This window comes from Notechis scutatus, chromosome 2 (genome assembly GCF_049901735.1).
Source record: "Notechis scutatus isolate UNSWTSFEM ecotype Mainland chromosome 2, rNotScu1.2, whole genome shotgun sequence".
Lineage (NCBI taxonomy): Eukaryota > Metazoa > Chordata > Lepidosauria > Squamata > Elapidae > Notechis > Notechis scutatus.
In genome coordinates, this window is record NC_142010.1 from 242,053,326 (window position 1) to 242,072,072 (window position 18,747).

At 39.8% G+C, this 18,747-nt stretch overlaps 1 protein-coding gene and 1 long non-coding RNA gene across 4 annotated transcripts; one reads left to right on the top strand and one right to left on the bottom strand.

The window, feature by feature from the left end:
- The first annotated feature begins 3,479 nt into the window (after positions 1-3,479).
- LOC148132576 (uncharacterized) lies at positions 3,480-18,426 on the top strand. 2 transcript variants are annotated; one of them, XR_015748237.1, is made up of 5 exons: positions 3,480-3,746; positions 4,848-4,919; positions 5,037-5,064; positions 11,094-11,198; positions 18,094-18,426. It is a non-coding gene; the product is annotated as an uncharacterized LOC148132576 (long non-coding RNA). The 2 variants fall into 2 exon arrangements; XR_015748236.1 differs by lacking the exon at positions 5,037-5,064 and having other exon boundaries at positions 3,486-3,746.
- Positions 11,325-15,921, bottom strand: GPX8 (glutathione peroxidase 8 (putative)). 2 transcript variants are annotated; one of them, XR_015748235.1, is made up of 4 exons: positions 15,534-15,921; positions 14,459-14,720; positions 12,702-12,819; positions 11,698-11,831 (listed from the first exon to the last, which is right to left on the bottom strand). XR_015748235.1 is itself a non-coding variant. In XM_026670482.2 (3 exons), the coding sequence occupies exons 1-3, from the start codon at positions 15,744-15,746 to the stop codon at positions 11,668-11,670; spliced, it is 639 nt and encodes a 212-aa protein (XP_026526267.1). In that variant the 5' UTR covers positions 15,747-15,918; the 3' UTR covers positions 11,325-11,667. The 2 variants fall into 2 exon arrangements, 1 of the variants encoding a protein (XP_026526267.1); XM_026670482.2 differs by lacking the exon at positions 12,702-12,819 and having other exon boundaries at positions 11,325-11,831; positions 15,534-15,918.
- Positions 18,427-18,747: the final 321 nt, after the last annotated feature.

The following is an 18,747-nucleotide window of genomic DNA, read 5'->3' on the forward strand; positions in this document are numbered from 1 at the left end:
CCATTAGATTTAGTACCTTATAATAGTTCTGTATAATCTGAATCTTATATATACCTATGGAAAAAAGTTTTAAAATAGATATGATCACCTTTGCCATTTTGTATTTAATCTGCCAGTGAGTTTGATTTTACCCAGAGGTAGTCTAGATGGAAGATATGCTTCTGGAGAATCTTTGTGTGAAGTGCATCAGGACAGAATGAGCTAGGGCTGAATTTCCTATTACTTTTCAGGGTTTTCAATTTCCTTAAAGGCAGCAAACTGGTTGACTTTTATACATATATATGGGTAGTTCTCAAGTTATGATGGTAATGAAGCCTGCCAATTGTGGTTGTAACTCATGATGGTAAACGTGACCAACCCAATTTTATTAGCCTTTTTTGCAGTCATTAATCAAACTCATTGTTTGTTATGGAGCATTTTTTTCAGAAACTGGAATGCTGGTTTTCAGCAAAATAAATAAATAGTCATGTGACCACAGCATGTTATGGACAGCTGTAAATGTGGAGACGTTGCCAACTACTTGGAATGCAGTCACGTGACTGCAAGGAGGCCTCTGGCCATCAGAATTGCATCATAAGTACCTTTTGGGGAGGGTTGTCATAACTTCAAATGGTTGCTAAGTGATCAGTCATAAGCTGAGGATTACGTAATATATGGAAGCATGGGAAACACTTGTGGGATGCTTTGCTTCAGGAACCTGGCTTTACTGCCTTGAATGAGGGACAAGAGTATTGCTTACTTGCTTCAGGCAGCATAGTGTCTCCTTTGCTCAGATTCTGCACTTACATTTTTTTTATGTATCACTTGAGCCTATGCAGTAATATAGTTTGATTTATGCAAAAAAGTAATAAAATTAATATGTGTGTCCTCAGGCAAAATACATTTAATTCCTACTTGGAAGTACAGGTGAAACTCAAAAAATTAGAATATTGTGCAAAAGTTCATTTAGTTCAGTAATGCAACTTAAAAGGTGAACCTAAGATATGAGATAGACTCATTACATGCAAAGCAAGATAGGTCAAGCCATGATGTGTCGTTATTGAGATGATTATGGCTTACAGCTCGTGAAAACCCCAAATCCACAATCTCAGAAAATTAGAATATTGTGAAAGGTTCAATATTCTAGGCTCAAAGTGTTCCACTCTAATCAGCCAATTAAGCCATAACACCTGCAAAGGATTCCTGAGCCTTTAAATGGTCCCTCAGTCTGGTTCAGTAGTAATCACAATCATGGGAAAGACTGCTGACCTGACAGTTGTGTAGAAGACCATCACTGACACCCTCCATAAGGAGGGAAAGCCTCAAAAGGTAATTGCAAAAGAAGTTGGATGTTCCCAAAGTGCTGTATCAAAGCACATTAATAGAAAGTTATGTGGAAGGGAAACGTGTGGAGGAAAAAGGTGCACAAGCAGCAGGGATGACCGCAGCCTGGAGAGGATTGTCAGGAAAAGGCCATTCAAGTGTTAGGGACTTTCACAAGGAGTGGACTGAGGCTGGAGTCAGTGCATCAAGAGCCACCACACATAGATGGATCCTGGACATGGGCTTCAGATGTCGTATTCCTCTTGTCAAGTTGCTCCTGAACAAACATCAGAAGCGTCTTACCTGGACTAAAGAAAAACAGAACTGGTCTGTTCCTCAGTGGTCCAAAGTCCTCTTTTCTGATGAGAGCAACTTTTGCATCTCATTTGGAAACCAAGGACCCAGAGTCTGGAGGAAGAATGGAGAGGCACACACTGCAAGATGCTTGAAGTCCAGTGTGAAGTTTCCACAGTCTGTGTTGATTTGGGGAGCCATGTCATCTGCTGGTGTTGGTCCACTGTGCTTCATTAAGTCCAGGGTCAACACAGCCATCTACCAGGAGATTTTGGAGCACTTCATGCTTCCTTCTGTGGACTAGCTTTATGGGGATGCTGACTTCATTTTCCAGCAGGACTTGGCACCTGCCCACACTGCCAAAAGCACCAAAACCTGGTTCAATGACAGTGGGATTACTGTGCTTGATTGGCCAGCAAACTCGCCTGACCTGAACCCCATAGAGAATCTATGGGGCATTGCCAAGAGAAAGATGAGAGACATCAGACCAAACGATGCAGGCTGCTATTGAAGCATCCTGGTCTTCCATAACACCTCAGCAGTGCCATAGGCTGATAGCTTATATGCCACGCCGCATTGAGGCAGTAATTGCTGCAAAAGGAGCCCAAACCAAGTACTGAATACATATGCATGCTTATATTTTTCAGAGGTCCAATATTGTTCTATGTACAATCCTTGTTTTATTGATTGCATGTAATATTCTAATTTTCTGAGATTGTGGATTTGGGGTTTTCATGAGCTGTAAGCCATAATCATCACAAGTATGACAAATCACGGCTTGAACTATCTTGCTTTGCATGTAATGAGTCTATCTATTAGTTTCACCTTTTATGTTGCATTACTGAGATAAATGAAATTTATTTTCGAGTTTCACCTGTATGCTTTTATTTACTGATGTTTAAAGCGAGCTGAAATAGGCTGGTTCTGAGTTCCAAGTACACAAAGTAAGTTTAGGGAGATGAAAATGATTTTGCTTCTGTTTTTTTAAAAAAAGAAAGCTATTATGTTTTAGGCATTTTACTTTTTTCCATAATCTAGACTGTGGCCTAAGCCAAATGTGGTTCATCAAATGATCTTACATCTATCTTCACGGTGGATTTGTTCTCTGTGGAGCCACACCTATCAAAACTACTGTATGCCATCTGTGTACCATCTGTGTGGACAAATTACCACATGCCATATGTGTGGACTTCTGGGATTTGAAACCTGCCCATCTTAAAGCTGCTGAGGTTTGAGAAACACCGATTTACACAAGAAGTTGCAAGCTGAAGCTCTGAGGAGCACCACCTTTGGGTAAAACAACTTTAGAAAAATAACTAATTTTACAATCCAAATACAGAGGGAGAAAGCCTGATGAGCCTGAGCGCCCTCAGCTGCCCCCCACCCCAATAAATGAACGAAATGAATAACGGAAGAAGAGTAACTGAAATGAAGTCCCCTGGGAGAGCATGAATGGCTAAAGAGCCTTGGCCGGGCATCCTCGGCTGCAATCTTTTCCAATAGTCCGATTTGCCAATTCTGGGCCTTGGCATCATCATTGGACCACAACAACAACAAATATTTTTTAAAATGGGATGCACCCCAAAACTGGTATTTCGGGCTGTGTTTCCCCGTTCAAAACTCCGCCATCCTTATACGGAGCACAACAAAGGATTTTCCACTCCCTTCCCCGCTTCTTCGCCCGCCGCCGCGCTCTTTGGCGCGGTTAGGCAAACGCTCCCCGCGCTGTCCCGTGACGGACAATAGAGGCATCTCCACGTTGCGCAGCCGAAGCGGGTCTTTGCCCGGGATATCGCGGCCTACCCGCACCAAAGGCGCAAAAAAGAGCCCGCCGCCACCCAACGTAACGCGCCGCGACGTTCCCATGGAAGGGAACTTTCTGTCGTCAGAGGAAACTAGGCAGCCAATCGGGAGCCAGAGCGAGGCATTCCCGCTTCGCTTGCCGCTTGTTCGGTCTCTTTAAAACGATTCCGTCGAAATGGGGCTTCATTGGGGTCTGGGAAGAGAGTAGTAAGGCAGCGGGCGGCTCCCTACGGGGTCTTGATACCCAAAGCGCCCCCCCTCCCCATTTCTGAAAAGCTCCAAGAAGCAGATGGAAGAACACGATTTCCTAATGAGTTGCACCTAAGAGGAGCAGTAGGCAAAATTAGGTGCTCGCCGATGTTGGGAAAGTTAATTCTTCGCCGCAGAAGGGAAGGCTCGGGGGAGTGGGGGGAGGATTTCTGAAAAGCAATGCTTTTGTTCAGCGTCAGCAAAGCTTAGTAACTCTCTTCAGAAGAGGAGTGGAAGTTAGAAAGATGCGCATCCCAGAGGGTCAAGACGGATGAAGACGAGTTGTGGGTAAATCTCAGTCCTGTCCGCTCAGCAGCGGCTTTTTAAGAACAGTTGCTAGCTACTGGCTGGAGTGACAGTATACGGGAACCATCGCTGCCCACTACTTAGATTTTACACCTATTTACGTAGAAGTAATCCGTTAGTATCTATGGTGGTTGGTTACAATTTGGATTAAAAATTAAAAAAGGCAATGACATTTCCCCTGGTTGGTGTATAACAAGACACAGGGATATAATTAAATGGCCTGTGGATCTTTAATATATTTTAATGGTTTTAGGAAAGGGGCATTGATCACATTATAAAGCTGGGAGAAATAGTGAGAGAACGATTAAGGGTGAGGTTTCCTTTCTGTTTTGGCTATCAGTGATTTCATGGATACCTGCAGCAATATAAAACTGGTTTACCACAACCCAGATGTCTTCTAGATATTTTTAAATCCCCCAATTTAGCCTAAAGCTTTGGGATTTCGTAGTGGTTTCCTTTCCAAGTACAAATAAGGTCTAATTCTGCTTATATGTTTGGGATCAGTTATGATTGGCTAGGGCATGTTGCCTTGGTGGACAAAAGACAATAAAGATGGAATATACATAGGATCCTGTCTGCTTAAAATCCTTAATATAAGACACATCCTGGTGAATATGAAACATAATCAGCAGGTTCCAGGTTATGTTATAACATGAAATCATTTCTTTTTCCTGGTCTAGTCAAACTTACAAGGTAGCTAAATAGAACATTTATTCACAAAGCATAATAAAATGTGCAGCACATATATGTATGTATGTGAACTGGAGAAAATGATAAGTTTAGAAATATCTGAACAAATATGAAAGCAAGTCTTTGAAAATAAGGACTGATATTTCTATAGTTTGAATAAAATACATAAAGATGTATGTATGTATTGTATGCTTACTTTAAAGGAAAAAATCATGAGAGCACTTGGGACCAATCTCAGACAGACCAGAAAACAAAGTTTGCAAAAATTTACTAAGGTAAGACTTTGCAGAGTTGCACTGAACTCTGCAGTGTGTATTCTTCGTAACACTGTAAGTTCTATGAAATAAAATGAATGATGGAAAATAGAAATAGCATTGCTTTTATCCTTGCAGGAGGTGCAAAAGGCCCAAAGGAGACGAGGTGTGAGATATTAATGTCTTTTCAGTTCCAGTTTTGTTTACCCAGACTGGCAAGTGCGTGCTTAACTTCCCTGGCAGAGGTTTTTTTGCTTCCCCAACTACTTGCTTTTTTTGGGGGGGTGGGGGGGGTGGACTCTTGTTACAAATGGTGTATTTTGACACTGTACTAATGTATGATATGTGCATTTTCAACAGCAACAGAAATGATGGTAACAGCAATGTGTGTGTGACGGAGAGAAGTTTGTGAGGGAGGGAATAACAGATTTTTGTCCTGTAATATGCTATATTTGTTGAAAGGAATCCACAATCTTGTATGTACGTACAGGTCATCGATTTACGACCACAAATGAGCCCAAAATTTCCATTGCTAAGCAAGACAGTTGTTAAGTGAGTTTTGCCCCATTTTACGACCTTTTACCATAGTTGTCAAGCGAATCAGTGTAGTTGTTAAGTAAATCCTGTTAAATTAATCTGGCTTCCGCCATTATCTTTGCTTGATGGAAACTGGCTGGGAAGGTTACAAATGGTGATCCCTTAACTCTGGGAGAGTGCAGCTGTCATAAATACAGGCCAGTTGCCAAGCATCCAAATTTTGATCCCATTACCATGAGGATGCTATAATAGTTGTAAGTGTGAAAACCCATCATAGGTCACTTTTTTCAGTGTCATTGCAACTTTGAATGGTCACTAAATGAATAATTGTTAGTCAAGGATTACCTGTACATACACCAGGTCCACAATTGTGCTATATCATAATTATTCACTAATTTTGGTTTAACACATTTTGTACACCTGGCATACATTTACTAAATTGTATATACAGGTGAAACTAGAAAAATTAGAATATCGTGCAAAAGTTCATTTATTTCTGTAATGCAACTTAAAAGGTGAAACTAATATATGAGATAGACTCATTACATGCAAGCAAGATAGTTCAAGCCGTGATTTGTCATACTTGTGATGATGATGGCTTACAGCTCATGAAAACCCCAAATCCACAATCTCAGAAAATTAGAATATTACATGCAATCAATAAAACAAGGATTGTACATAGAACAATATCGGACCTCTGAAAAATATAAGCATGCATATGTATTCAGTACTTGGTTTGGGCTCCTTTTGCAGCAATTACTGCCTCAATGTGGCGTGACATGGAAGCTATCAGCCTGTGGCACTGCTGAGGTATTATGGAAGACCAGGATGCTTCAATAGCGGCCTTCAGCTCTTCTGCATTGTTAGGTCTGATGTCTCTCATCTTTCTCTTGGCAATGCCCCATAGATTCTCTATGGGGTTCCGGTCAGGCGAGTTTGCTGGCCAATCAAGCACAGTAATCCCACTGTCATTGAACCAGGTTTTGGTGCTTTTGGCAGTGTGAGCAGGTGCCAAGTCCTGCTGGAAAATGAAGTCATCATCCCCATAAAGCTCGTCCACAGAAGGAAGCATGAAGTGCTCCAAAATCTCCTGGTAGACGGTGCATTGACCCTGGACTTCATGAAGTACAGTGGACCAACACCAGCAGATGGCTCCCCAAATCAACACAGACTGTGGAGACTTCACACTGAACTTCAAGCATCTTGCAATGTGTGCCTCTCCATTCTTCCTCCAGAGTCTGGGTCCTTGGTTTCCAAATGAGATGCAAAAGTTGTTCTCATCAGAAAAGAGGACTTTGGGTCACTGAGGAACAGACCAGTTCTTTTTTTCTTTAGCCCAGGTAAGATGCTTCTGACGTTGTTTGTTGTTCAGGAGCGGCTTGACAAGAGGAATACGGCATCTGAAGCCCATGTCCAGGATCCATCTGTGTGTGATGGCTCTTGATGCACTGACTCCAGCCTCAGTCCACTCCTTGTGAAAGTCCCCAACACTTTTGAATGGCCTTTTCCTGACAATCCTCTCCAGACTGCAGTCATCCCTGCTGCTTGTGCACATTTTTCTTCCACACTTTTCCCTTCCACATAACTTTCTATTAATGTGCTTTGATACAGCACTTTGGGAACATCCTACTTCTTTTGCAATTACCTTTTGAGGCTTTCTCTCCTTATGGAGGGTGTCAATGATGGTTTTCTGCACAACTGTCAGGTCAGCAGTCTTTCCCATGATTGTGATTCCTACTGAAGCAGACTTGAGAAACCATTTAAAGTCTGAGAAACCCTTTGCAGGTGTTATGGCTTAATTAGCTGATTAGAGTGGGACACTTTGAGCCTAGAATATTGAACCTTTTCACAATATTCTAATTTTCTGAGATTGTGGATTTGGGGTTTTCATGAGCTGTAAGCCATAATCATCACAAGTAGGACAAACCATGGCTTGAACTATCTTGCTTTGCATACAATGAGTCTATCTCATATCTTAGGTTCACCTTTTAAGTTGCATTACTGAACTAAATGAACTTTTGCACAATATTCTAATTTTTCTAGTTTCACCTGTATGTACAGCAGACCATAATTAAGACAACTATGGTATAATACAATATTCAATGAAGGCAAAAATATGTGTTTGCTGAAATTCACCATTTTATGCCGCTATTACAAATACAAGAGCGCTGATCTCAAAACACTGAAGATTGCAGAGGGATGAACAGAAGAGCCTTTTGGGTAAGATCAAAGGTCTATCTTTATCAGTATTTTATCAAAAAGCTCACAAAGAGAATGGACAAATATATTGTCATAAACTTTTTCCATTTCCCATTCAGGCATCTAATCTGTGTTGCCTTCTAAACTGACTGCAAGTTGTGCCTGCCATCTTGACTGTTTTGATACCTCCCCCCTCTCTCCCTGAACACACTTTGTCTAATGGCATAAGTTATCATTATTGACAGGCTGATAATAACAATTTATTATTGGGAAAGCCTTAGAACAGGGGTGTCAGACTTGTGGCATTACGGTGGTGTCATGTGACGTATTGGGACTTTTTTCCCCTTCGCTAAATCAGGTGTGGGTGTGACTAGCATGTGATGCATCTGACCTGAGCCGCGGGCTATGAGTTTGACAGTCCTGCCTTAGAAATATTAGTAATGTTAAATGGGGAAGGTTGGTCTCAATCCTGCTAGTTTTTTTGGAAAATGAACCTGTAGTTTATTATTATTATTGTTGATGTTTATTTGTTTTTATTCTGGGTCTGAATTACTTTTAATTACATTGATAGTCCTAGAGTCACTGGTGCAAGAAGTATGGTGAAATAAATTGAATAGAATAATATAATGAGAAGGAAACTTTGAACATGAGAAGAGATATGTGTCACTTTGGCAGTGCAGTACTAGCTGGCTGTTTGAATACCTTTTGTGTTACAGCAGCTGGTTGCACTCCAGAGGGCTGCATTCCAATATGCTGCAGAAATCATGGAAGTGTGTCCTTGTGAATCCATCCATTGGATTAATTAACACCTCTGGTCTATTTAAGAAACCCAGTTGTTTCAACCTCTTTCAGGTTGGAAAATAAATCTGATTTGAATGGATTCAGAAATCTGATTTGATTGAGGCAAAATAATAGTTCAATTTGGTTAATTTGGATTTCAGGATCAGGATTTCAGGATTTGAGTCTTCAATTTCAAATCAACTTTGAAGTTTTTGAATCACATCTCTAAAGTCTATTAATTGTTTGGGTTATGGTCTGGTTTTTCGAAAAAATATATTGAACCTTCCCTTTTTTTTTTTATATATATTTTTTTATTTTTTCGGGGTTGGTTTGGCGGGGGGCCCACCCCCCCCCCCCGGAAACACAGCCAAAGACAAAAAAGAAAAAAAAAACCAAAACCAACCCCACCCCCCAACCCCCCCCGGCCCCCCCCCGAGTTAAAAAATATATCTATATAGCTATGACTTTCTGGATAAAATATATGCAATTTACCCTTTTTTAAATAAAAATAGGAAATTAAGGGAAGGAAAAAGAAAGGGGGAAAGAAAATATGAGGTTCAAGGAAAGAAAGAAAGAGGCATTGACTTCTGACTCTTTTTAGCATAGTACAAGATAACAACTTTACATTTTATATTAGAACCTAGGTAATCATTAAAATTTATAAAACATTTCAGAGAATGAATGAATGGAGGGAGGCAATAGTATTTTCACACAGTATTTAGTTGCAATCTTTCTAACCTTCATGACTTATTATTATGAACTCTCCATTTAGAAATAAATATTAGATTATAGTATTATTTTTACCTATTTTGATAGCTGCAGCACTGATCTAAGGCAAATTTGTGTCTCAAAAACCTATCCTCTGGCATGATGCAACCTGTGACCGATAGGCAGTGTAGAATTAGCTGGCTGCTTTGTTTAATTCTAGCAGTCACTACCACACTGTTACCTGTTGCAGGAACTGTTGGTTGTCAGAGAGAGAGAATAACATAAAGTTGTGTGTGTAGTGGAATGGCAGTGTATTGTTAGCTGGATGGATATCCAGATGGCACCAGCTGACATTCAGCTGCCAGCCTACGGCACATATTTTGGTCATCAGGTGACTTGGGGCAGCAAAATGTCCAAAAACTGTCATCAAGAAGACTTATTATTGTTTAACATTCTAACACTGTGCATGATGGCACAGTGGTTAGAATGCAGTATTGCAAGCTAACTGCTCTCACTGGCAGGAGTTTGATTTCTTCGATCCTGCGATTTGAAATAGAATATATTTTCCTTTACTCTAGGTTGACTCAGCCTTCCATCCTTCTGAGGTCGGTAAAATGAAGACCCAGATTGTTGGGGGCAATATGCTGACTCGATAAATCACTTAGAGAGGGCTATATAAAGCACGGTGAAGCGATATATGTGTCTAAGTGCTATTGCTATCTGCAGATGACCCATGTTGGAATATTTCTCTTATTAGGCTAACTCACATAGGCAAAACTGAAAATAGTTTTCTGTGCACTAATTGTTCAATTGAAGTTTCTTTGATGTTCTTCATTCTGATATAATCATCCGAGTTTATAGTACTATGTGTGTTCTGTCTCTGTGTGGGATGGTTTGGCAGTGTATCTCTTAGTTAGCTGTTGTATGTATTCCAGCAACTAAGTACACTTCCATATTATTGCACAATTTATCATCATTTTGAGGCTAATATGTCAAATTTGCTTGTAGGGAGAGAAGGGCAATAGCCCTCATTGTAATTAAACACTTTTAAGGTATGCAGTGCTGTGAAAAAGTGCATTAAGATTTTAATTTATTTTGTTTCAGATTGGCTTGGTATTTTCCAAACTAGCTTATCTATTGCCAAAATTAATGATAGATAGTATGTAATTTATTTTCATTTCCAGTATGAAAATGAATCTCAGCTCATATGTATTAAATTGATTTGCAATTCTTCTTACTATAGGTAGTCCTCGACTTACAACAGTTCATTTAGTGACTGAAGTTACAATGCCAATGAAAAAAGTGACTTTGACAATTTTTCACACTTACGACCATTGCAACATCTCCATGGTCACATGATTAAATTTCAGTTGCTTAGTAACTGACTCATATTTATGACAGCTGGAGTGCCCCGGGGTCATGTGATCACCTTTTGCAACCTTCTGACAAACAAAGTAAATGGGGAAGCCAGTTTCACTTAACAGCTGGGTTATTAACTTAGTTGCAGTGATTAACTTAATACTTGTGCCAAGAAATGGGCAAAACTCACTTAACTGTCTCACTTAGCAACAGAAATTTTGGGCTCAAATGTGGTTGCAAGTTGAGGATTGCCTGTATATAAGGTTTTTATTATTTGGGCTGCCTAAGGATAAGGATTACCTAGAGATTCAGTATTAATATTTGGACTGTTGCTAAACGTTTCCCTTTTATTTAAAAAAGGGGTCTTCAAACTTGACAGCTTTAAGACTTGTGGACTTCCAACTCCCAACATTCCTTCTCCAGTCATGTTAGCTCAGGAATTCTGGGAGTTGAAGTCCACATGTCTTAAACTGTCCAAGTTTGAAGACCCTTGATTTAAAACTTTACTATCATAGAATGGTCAGAACAAAGTCAGCAGTGCTTAAGCCAGTGTTTCTCCTTGCAACTTTAAAACCCTAACTTTTTTTGGGGGGGTGTGGTTCTTTATGTCAGGTTGGGCTCCTGGTAGCTGCTACAGAAATAGTTCACTCTTGCATCCTTCCTAGGGGTGAGAGAGAATGACTAGACCAAGGCCACCCAGCTGACTTCATGTCCAAGGTAGGACTAGAACTCACAGTCTTACCGTTTCTAGTCTGATGCTTTTAATCACCACGCCAAATTGTTTTTCTCTCTATAAAGTCACAATAACATAATTGTGTGTGTATGTAAAATCATAGCAGGAAATGGTTTAGGAAAGCAATATTTATTGTGTCTTCTTTCCCTCTCGAAAAGTCTCTTACATTGGTCATAATCAGATTTCCTAGCCAGATATCCCAGTAAACCATGTTTGTAGAGTCCAAGGCTCATTTGGGTAAAGTGCTTAGGGCACTATTAAAGTCTTGATTTGGTTTGCTCTCAGCATCTTTCATAGTTCTAAACAGAAAAGAAACTTCTGTTTGTCAGTTTATCATGTCATTAAATGTCAAGAAATATCATTGATAGCTCAGCATTTGCCATATTTGAGCAGGAAAGTACTAAGGCTGGATGGTGAAGTTGCCCAATGGATCCACAAGGCACAGTGACTTCCTCAAAGATCTTCCTTCTTTTTTATAATTATCTCCCTAATCAGAGCGGCTATATCCTGCTTGATGTTTTCTATGGGTTCTTCAGGCTTCAAGTATTTCACAACTTTACCTTCAGGGCTAATTAGATACTTCCAGAAATTCCACTTAGGTTCCTTTTTCGAAGAATCTGCAGGAATAACATAAGATGAGGCACTTTTAGGTCACAGGCAGCAGGGATGTGATTTGGAAAATGTAGGCACTAAGTTGGGATCATACTTTAATCCAGGGGTGTCAAACTTAAGGCCCTGGGGCCAGATTCGGCCCACAGGGTGCTTAGATCTGGCCTGCAGGGACTTCACTGGAAACAGTGAAGGACCGGCCCCACAGTGCCTCTGCCAGCGAAAACGGAACTTGTGAGGGCCATGGGCAGGCATATGTCCACCATTGAGCCCAAGATTTCTGTTGCTAAGCAAACATTTGTGATTCCCCCTGCCCCCCCGCCATTTTATGATTTTTTTTTGCCACCATTGTTAAATGAATCACTGCAGTTTTTAAATTAGTAACACGGCCGTGAAGTGAATCTGGCTTCCCCATTGATTGCTGGTCAGAAGGTCACAAAATGGGATTATATGACCCTGGGACACTGCAACCATCATAAATATATGTCAGTAGGCAAGTAGCCAAATTTTGATCACATGACCATAAACACCTATCAAGTGTTTATGGTTAATAACCAGTGTTATTCAATGTGTAGAATGGAGCCAGAATTGGTGAGCCGTGAAATTACTAGCAGAAGACAATAGAAGATCTAACCAAACTTAGGGGTAGGGAGAGGGCCTGTGCTGTCCAAGCAATTGTAGTGTGAATTTTTTTGAAAGAGGTTTGCCTTGATTTATTTCTAGAGGTGGGAGTGACTGGCCCAAAGTCACCTGTTCAGCTTCATGGCTTAGGCCAAACTAGAACTTATGTCTTTTTTTTTTTTTTTTGAGAATCTCATCAACTCCATTCAACTGTGACTTTCTCCGTCTTTTTCTTCCTCTTGACTGATTCACTCTACCTTCATAATTGATTTGCAGTTTGATCCTGTTACACCTATACATATCAGAACAATTCCAGTTTACGTGGCAGTGCCAGTCATAGATTCTCTTCATTAGTGACTGCAAGCAGTTTGGTTTCTTTAAAAAAAAAAGAAAGAATTCTAAAAAGATTCTTAGAGACAGGGCACAAGAATAAGCACACAGACACTTCCTGTTATCCATATGCAGATCCTTGTTGTTTTTCTTGATATCAATTTTAAATGCAAAAGCTTCATTTAGGAATAATAATAACAAAGCGGACTTCTGTAAGGTAGTTAAATTAGGCAAATCAATCTTTTTATTTAGACAGACAAGAATCACTATTTTGCAATGTGTTAGCTAGTGATATGTATGTGCCTTCAAGGCAGTTTTGGACTCCTGGAGACTTCCTAGAACAGTCTCTGCAGTTTCAAGACCAATTTGCCATTGTCTTTTCTAGGGTTGAGCAAAAGTGACTGGCCCGAGGCTATCCAACATGCCTACGGGAGGATGAGAACTCACAGTTTCCCAGTTTCTAGCCTGATGCCTTAAACCAGCGGTCGCCAACTGGTGGGCCGCCGCCCATTGTTGGGCTGTGAGAAAATTTTGGTGGGCCACAGAGAAATCTCACCCCCAGAGCACCACCACAAAGCAATTAATCCTGGCTGCGCAGAAATACAAGGCTGCGCCACCCACATGGCCTGCGGGAACCCTCTCTGCCCATTCACTCCTTACCTGGTAAACTTGCCTGCTAAATTGCTATTTTACCTTTTTCCGACCATCATCTCTTCTGCTGTGCCGGGAGATTTAGATGAGCTGGAAGCAGGAAATGGTTGGATTTCTTGCTTTCTAACTAGTCTTTAGATCTTCGGCTCAGCACTGCTGAACCTCCCTTAGGACTGAAGGTTTGCTTGCAAGCAAATTCAGTGCAGCCTCACGGCAAGCAAATTTGAGAGACTGAGCTAGATGATGGCAGATAGATAGATAATTGAATGATTCTGTGAGCAACTCAATCTGCCTGCTTTGTCTGATTTTGGGTAAAAGTTGTTCTTTTTTTAAATAAAAAATTCAGTATTTACATGCATGGTGTGTTGTGAATTAATTTTGTGAGTTTGCTTGCTAGCAAATTTTATGAGTTTGCTTGCAAGCAAATTTTATGTGACAGACTGAGCTAGCCAATGGCAGATAGATAGATCTCTGAATGAATCTGTGATTCTGTGAGCAACTCAATCTGCCTGCTTTGCCTGATTTTGGGTAAAAGTTGTTCTTTTTTTATAAAAAATTCAATATTTATATAAATATTTATAATATTTACATACAAGCCATGCCCAGCCAGTCACATGACCACCAAGCTACACCCACAAATTAGGCCATGCCCACAGAACCGGTTAGTGGTCCCTGGGATCTAAAATTATGAGTTTGGTGGTCCCTGAGGTCCAAAAGGTTGGTGACCCCTGCCTTAAACCACTACTAAACCAAACTGGCTGATAGGGATTGTCATTGGAGAAGGTAAAGAACTGCACAATGTAAATAAATATATTCTATTTCAAATTGAAGATTTATCTAGACAGTCCTTTTTCTGGATTTTTACTGGTGTCCTGTTGTACTTTTCAAGAATATTTGAAGAGATTTAGGTAGTAGAAGCAATTTTTTAAATAGGAATTGCAAATCCAGCAAATCTTAATCTGTACATGTTTCTGCCTAAAATAACATTGCACTAAAAGACACAACATGCAGCTTAAGAGAGACACAACCTTACCTATCAGAAATTTAAACGCTGGCGATGCTTCAGAACCTAGAATTTTTATTTTACTGAAGATGGGGAATGTCACTCCATAATTTGATTTAGCAAAATAAATGATCTCGTCATTCAGACCTGGCTCCATTTCCCCAAACTGATTGCAAGGAAAGGCCAATACAGTGAAATGGGATGATCCAAACTCTCGCTGGAGTTCCTGCAGCATGATGTAATTTTTTTCTGTGTGCTGGCAGTAACTAGCCACGTTTACAACCAGAGTTGCCTTGAGACAGATAGAAAATTAGAAAAATTAAAAAAGAACACCGATCAGATCGCTGCTGAGAAATATCTTCCTATCTCATTTATCTTGGCTATCTCAATGCAGAAAAGTCTAGTGTTCAGATCAGTTTCACTATATATAAAAAAAAGACAGCATTTAAATCATAGGTATTGAGTAGAAGCAAAGCATACAATTCAGACAAAGTGAAGTACTTTTTAGGTCACTTTAGTTTATGTGAATTTATGAAACATAAGCCTACTTTCTCCCACGGAAATAATAGTTTCCCTAGCATTGCAAGCATTAAGAACAATCTACCTTCAATTGTTCAAATGAATGTATGCATTTAGTTACCAAATTCAAGAATTTTAGTCAACAGTGGTTCACTAGCAAAAACAGCCACCTATTAACTATGCTTACACTTGCAGTCTTTATAATAAAATAAAGAACAATATGAGAACTGGCCAATCAAACCAGAGCCTGTTGGTCATTATCAGATCCCTCTGCAAAGTCTAAAAATTGGAGCTGATTCAACCAGGTCCAGTTTTTAAACTTTGCAGAGGCATCTGATAGTTACTAACAGAGTCTGGTTTGATAAGCCAATTCTTACATCATTTTTTTATTTTATTATAAAAACTGCCAGTGTAAGCATGGTTAGTAGATGTCCATTTCTGCAGGAGATATTCCTGGTCCCTAAAATCAGATAGTGGAGAAAATGAACCACTGAAACTTCTCAGTTTATCTCAGCAAGTATTACATTTTAACTTCAGATCCTGGATTTCCATTTCCTAACCATCTAAAGAAATTGAAATTACTTACTTTGCCTCGGTATTTCTCCAAAGACATGGTTCTTCCTCTCCAATCCTTCACGTCAAAAGAATAAAAGTCCCTGTATCTGGGTTTTAAGAACTTGAGCTGCAGCAGGCCTAGCAAGGCTGTGCATAACACCATAGAAATGAAAATAATGAAAACCTTGTTTTTCAGCTTTGAGCTTTTTACTGTATGCGTTGCTAGGGGCAGAGACGGCTCCATTTTGGAGAATTTTTTAGGGGAAGTTTCAGCAGGCCTGGAATGTGAGGAGGAGCTGAAGCCCAGCCAGAGAAAGCTGGGATTGGAAGAAAGCTGAGGGAGGGAGAGAGAGCAGACTGTATTGTCTGACTGAATTTTTCATTTCATTTTGCTGTTCAGATCTGATTGTATAAGAGGCTCTTAAGGATGGGATGCTACTTGTAAAATATCTACACCAGTGTTTCTCAATCTTGGCAACTTTAAGATGGGTGGAGTGGACTTCAACTCCCAGACGTGGCTGGCTGGGGAATTTTGGAACTTGGCCCATCTTAAAGTTGCCAAGGTCGAGAAACACTGAACCACACAATCATATTAGGACATTTTAACAGATGTCCCTTTGGGCCCATTGCCCTAAGGCCACTAAAATCCCTGAGATGGTACATCAGCTTTCCCCAGTCTGGAGCTGCCCAGACAAAGTGTTTTGAAGTTCTCATAAACTCCCAGTCGTCGCAGCTAACTGGAGCATAATGGGAGTTGATGTGCTATACATCCCATGGGCTGGGAAAGGTTACAATACATTGTAGATTAGTTGTCTGTTGTTGGTGATAGTTCCACTAATACGATGAATCCTTCAGTGGCATAGGTAGTCCTTGATTTACAATCATTTGTTTATCAAACATTCAAACTTACAAGGATCCTGACAAAAGTAACTTACGAATGTTACTTGGACTTATGACTGTTGCAGCATCCTTGCAGTCATGTGACTGTGATTCAGACACCCTGGCAACTGGCTCAATTCTTTTTCCTTTCCTCTGTTAAGGTAGAAGCATTAAATCTTTGAATTTTCCTGAGAGTTGTATGTACCCAATTGCTCTAAGAATAACATTCCAGAGTTTCCATTCTTACTGGAGATTTAAGTTATCTCCAGCTTGGCCTGGATGGTAAAGAATAAATTGGTATCATCCATATCCTGTTATATAGTTCATTATAAATTGATTTATACAAGTGTTAGAATGCCAACATTTGCAGTTTTTTGTATGCTATGCAATGGACAGTTCTTTTGCATTTAAAGTAATTTTACTTCTAGATAAAAATCACTTTCAGAAAGCATATTTTTAAAAAAGCTATGTACATCTTAGAGTTTTAGTAGACAACCAGCTAAATATGAGCCAGCAGTGTGCAGCAGCAGCCAAAAAAGCTAATGCAATCCTAAATTGCATTAACAGAGGGATATAATCAAGATCAAGTGAGGTACTAATGCCACTCTATAAAGCCTTAGTAAGACCACACCTAGAGTACTGCATCCAGTTTTGGTCACCACATTATAAAAAAGATGTTGAGACTCTAGAAAAAGTACAGAGAAGAGCAACCAGGATGATTAGGGGACTGGAGACTAAACCATATGAAGAATGGTTACAGGAACTGGGCTTGGCTAGTCTAGTAAAGAGAAGGACCAGGGGAGACATGATAGCGGTCTTCCAATATTCGAGGGGCTGCCAGAGAGAGGAAGGAGTCAAACTATTTTCTAAAGCGCCTGTAGGCCAGACAAGGAATAATGGATGGAAACTGAACAAGGAGAGATTTAACCTGGAAATAAGAAGAAACTGTCTGACAGTGAGAACAATCAACCAATGGAACAGCTTGCCCTCAGAAGTTGTGGGAGCGCCATCACTTGAGACTTTCAAGAAGAGATTGGACTGCCATTTGTCAGAAATGGTGTAGGGTCTCCCGTTTAGATGGGGGGTTGGACTAGATGACCTGTAAGATCCCTTCCAACTCTGATTATCTGTTATCTGTTAAAAATGAATGGGTATGAATTTTTCTCAGAACTTTTTACAAAAAATATAAACTAGTAAGAAAACAAGATAGAGCAAATTTGTAATGGGGAAAATGTGAAACATAAAAATTGAAGATGACTTCTGGGTTAGTTTTCTTATACCATTCTCTTCTGGTTTTAATGCTCTTATTTTATTTTTGTATGTTGTGTTTCATCACTTTTTATTATTCATCAACCTGATCATTTTTACTAGCAAGTAGTATCTAAATGCTGTAAATAAAACAAAATAATAACTTCCTTCCTGAGTGTTTTCGAGGTGCAATACACATTATTTTCTTTATTGCACCCAGTTGCATTAAATCACATGAAGCCCTCTTGCAGTCTTTGTATTTACACTGAGATTGCTGTACTAACAAAGCAATGCTGGATAGGAACAGTCTGCCATGTATAATAATTTTATCTACAAATAAAGTACTGTTTTCATTCTTTGAAACTGCATCTGTTTACAATAAACTTTTAAATGTTCTCATAATAATAAGTTTATTGGATTGTTGAAAACAGATTATAAATTTGTTGTTATTTTGTTGAGAACAGCTTCCAACCAAGAACTCCTATCCGTACTATAGTTTAAAAGCTGCAGAGGGAAGAAACTGGCTTTCCAAATGCTAGTTGTTAGTCGCCCAGTTTCCACAGGATGGCAGCAAACGCGCAACAGAAATCAAACATTTCTGGATTGTCTCTTTTCCATCTCAGAAAATGGGCCTGACTGCTTGGGAAGACTAACCATTTGAGATCCGAGTATGAGACACACTGATATGCTGCCAAAATGAAGACATAAGAAAGCTTTGGCTGCTTTCAAAAGTTGTTGCTAAATGATAATGTTTAATGTAACAAGAGGGGAAGACAATTAAAACAGTTGCCTCATAATATATGAATACTGGTTGCTTTTTATTCAGTGTAAATATAAATGAAAAGAACTTGCATTTAGTTTTGTCCAGCCCCATAGGTCTTTCTTCTGATGCAGTCCCTGACATGCTTCTTAAAGAGCATGGACAGTAATTTGATTGGGAAGATGTTGACCACTCCTGTACCAGCATAACCAGCCTGTTGAATCTCAGTGGATGTTGGAAGAAATGGGTTGAGTGACTGAAATTGGGCATGTAATAGTATGTTAGTGTTTCTCAACCTTGGCAGCTTCCCAATCAACTCTGGGAATCCCAGCCAGCATGCTGTAATGCTGGCTGAAGA

Coding starts and splice junctions, on each gene's coding strand:
- GPX8 (XM_026670482.2), bottom strand. CDS start 15,746: ATGGAGCCGTCTCTGCCCCTAGCAACGCATACAGTAAAAAGCTCAAAG. Junction 14,721..15,533: donor TGGAGAAATACCGAGGCAAA/GTAAGTAATTTC, acceptor ATCTGTCTCAAG/GCAACTCTGGTTGTAAACGT. Junction 11,832..14,458: donor AGCGTTTAAATTTCTGATAG/GTAAGGTTGTGT, acceptor TTATTCCTGCAG/ATTCTTCGAAAAAGGAACCT.